Here is a 2403-nt window from a genome sequence, read left to right on the forward strand (position 1 = left end):
ATATATATATATACATATATATACATACATATATACATATATATACATACATATATATATACATACATACACACATATATATATATATATACATACATATATATATACATATATATATACATACATATATATATATATACATATATATATACATATATATATATACATACATATATATATACATACATATATATATACATACATATATATATATATATATATATACATACATATATATATATATATCCCTCTTCATCTGGTTTCCTATCATTTGTACATAAGGAATACATTGACATCACCTGGACAGGGGAAGAGAGGAGCCTCTCTCTCTCTCTCTCTCTCTCTCTTAGTTGTCTCTCCAAGATCACCAGCAAAGCGTCCAATGCTGTCTTAATTTTCATCTGTACCGAGGAACACAAAACTGGGTGAAGGAAGGATGGCAGGGGCACAAGGACAAAGCTTGCCTGTGATTTGTCTCTCCTGCCCCCGGAGCCTCCTCCTCTTCCGCTCCTTCTCCTCGTCTCTTATATACCACAAGAAGCTTGTCCATCATCACCACTACAACATCTAGTGAAAGCTGGAGCAACGACAGCGGTAGTTCCTGCCGGAACTCCTCCTCCTATGTCCATCGACAAATGATACAGGAGGACGAGATGAGCTCGGAGTGCAGCAGCGGTTGCCAATCTGGTTGGACCATGTACTTGGCCCAGTCCTCGGACGAGCAGAGCTCTCTTCGCCACAAAGATGCTAGCTCCTTTCATGGACAAGAAGAAGAAGAAGAAGAAGAAGAAGAAGAAGAAGAGGAGGACCTGTCCATGATCTCCGATGCGTCCTCTGGGCCACCGCAGTTGCATGAAGTTGATGACGAGCGTGGCCACTACTATCGACACTCCACCCCTCGCTGGGAAAGCAATGGCTGCCTCCACTTTGCTTCAGCTCCCGCTGCTGCAATGGGTAGGGATGGTGGCAAGAAGAGGAGAGCGGAAGCAGCGCAGCAAAGGGATCATTCCTCTGTTCTGGATGACACTGCCAGTTCCCAACTCCTCAGCAGTTCACAGGCATGCAGTAGTAGTCTTTGTTCCTCGTCATCTTCTCTGTCTCAAGCTCTATGGGAATCTGATTACATTTCTTTTCTATCCCAGCATAGCATCAATGACTGCAGCAACCACATGAAGCAATCCATGGACTTCTCTTACGGCTTCTCCACCACCCACTTTAAAGTGCATCTCAGGCTCTTTCTCCTAACTTTAATGTGCCATTTTCCTCCATCCATAACTACATCAAAAGCACCATCAATCCCCTGATCTTGCAGGCAAGGTCTGCGCCACAGGAGCAAATGGGCTACTCTCGATCCTCTTCATGTGTCAAGCCAACCCCGTCAAGACCAGTTGTGTGGACACTGTTAACCCCTCCATTTTTTGTTTCAAGGAAAAACAATTAGCATATGCTCACGAAGATATGCACTTGTCGTATCAACAGGTACCAAGGAAAGAGGGAAGAAGGAAGATGTGGTGACTGGTCTCGCCTTGCTACCTGTTCCGAAGAAGATGCCCAAGGATTCGTCGTCCACATATCTCAAGGAGATCTTTCTTTGGGGCTTTTCAGGGGTTTATTTTAGTTCTCTGTTATTTCCTTTTGCTGTGTCAATGTGCAGCGGGAAACAACCTGAGCAAATGGGAAGAGAAGAAAAACAAAAAAAAAATATAATAAATTGTTTTCTGTTTTTCCCTTCAATGATTCTCTTGTCATGAGAAGAGGTAGCAAAATGGAGATTGTAGGATCTATCCAGCTTTTTTGTCCACACTCACGGTCTTGGAATGAGCTCCCAGGCTTTGTTTCCTCCTTTCCCACCTACCCACAGTCTCTTACTGTCATGGGACCTGCATTTAAATGGATGAGGCTCCATGGAGAATCCACAGCTGTCCAACCTCTCCAGCTGATGCATGTTTGTGTTTCCAAGCTTAATAAAGTGGTGAAACTGCTACTTAAGTTTATGTCAGCAGTGACCGACCGATCTCCAGCATCACATGTTGTGGAGATGAACACAACACCTTGAGAAATATGCAGGCAAAGGAGCCCGATGCATGGTCACTTTCAGAACCAGGTTGGCACAAAACACTCTCTGTATCTCATGGATGTCAGTGACTTGCATCTTTTTTTGCTCTGGAAGGTTTCTACTCCTGGGGCTGCCAGCAGTGTTGGATCAAAGATGATGATACAATCATCCTGACATGTTCTTGTGGAGGGGGATGACACCGGTCTTATGCAACAGTAACCTGGTCTTAGAGAGTCTCGAAAGTTCAGGTGTTTTGGAGAGAAAGATGGGTGTGATGACATGAATCATCTCAGTAAATAAAACATGCTTCATTATCCCTTACCTCAATGGAGCTCTGCTCCTCCTAA

The 2403-nt window shown here is 43.5% G+C and overlaps 1 protein-coding gene across 1 annotated transcript; it reads left to right on the forward strand.

Annotated features, from left to right (window-relative positions):
• The first annotated feature begins 286 nt into the window (after window positions 1-286).
• LOC103989767 (protein SOB FIVE-LIKE 5-like) lies at window positions 287-1911 on the forward strand. The gene is made up of 4 exons (XM_018827532.2): window positions 287-1058; window positions 1143-1220; window positions 1313-1387; window positions 1480-1911. The coding sequence occupies exons 1-4, from the start codon at window positions 636-638 to the stop codon at window positions 1513-1515; spliced, it is 612 nt and encodes a 203-aa protein (XP_018683077.2). The 5' UTR covers window positions 287-635; the 3' UTR covers window positions 1516-1911.
• The last annotated feature ends 492 nt before the right edge of the window (window positions 1912-2403 follow it).

This window comes from Musa acuminata, chromosome BXJ3-6 (assembly GCF_036884655.1).
Source record: "Musa acuminata AAA Group cultivar baxijiao chromosome BXJ3-6, Cavendish_Baxijiao_AAA, whole genome shotgun sequence".
Classification (NCBI taxonomy): domain Eukaryota; kingdom Viridiplantae; phylum Streptophyta; class Magnoliopsida; order Zingiberales; family Musaceae; genus Musa; species Musa acuminata.

Bases quoted from the DNA above. Each gene is read 5' to 3' on its own strand.
- LOC103989767 (XM_018827532.2), top strand. From the start codon at position 636: ATGATACAGGAGGACGAGATGAGCTCGGAGTGCAGCAGCGGTTGCCAA. The intron at 1,059-1,142 runs GCATGCAGTAGT...TTTCTATCCCAG, and splicing joins AACTCCTCAGCAGTTCACAG to CATAGCATCAATGACTGCAG. The intron at 1,388-1,479 runs GTTGTGTGGACA...TCGTATCAACAG, and splicing joins AGCCAACCCCGTCAAGACCA to GTACCAAGGAAAGAGGGAAG.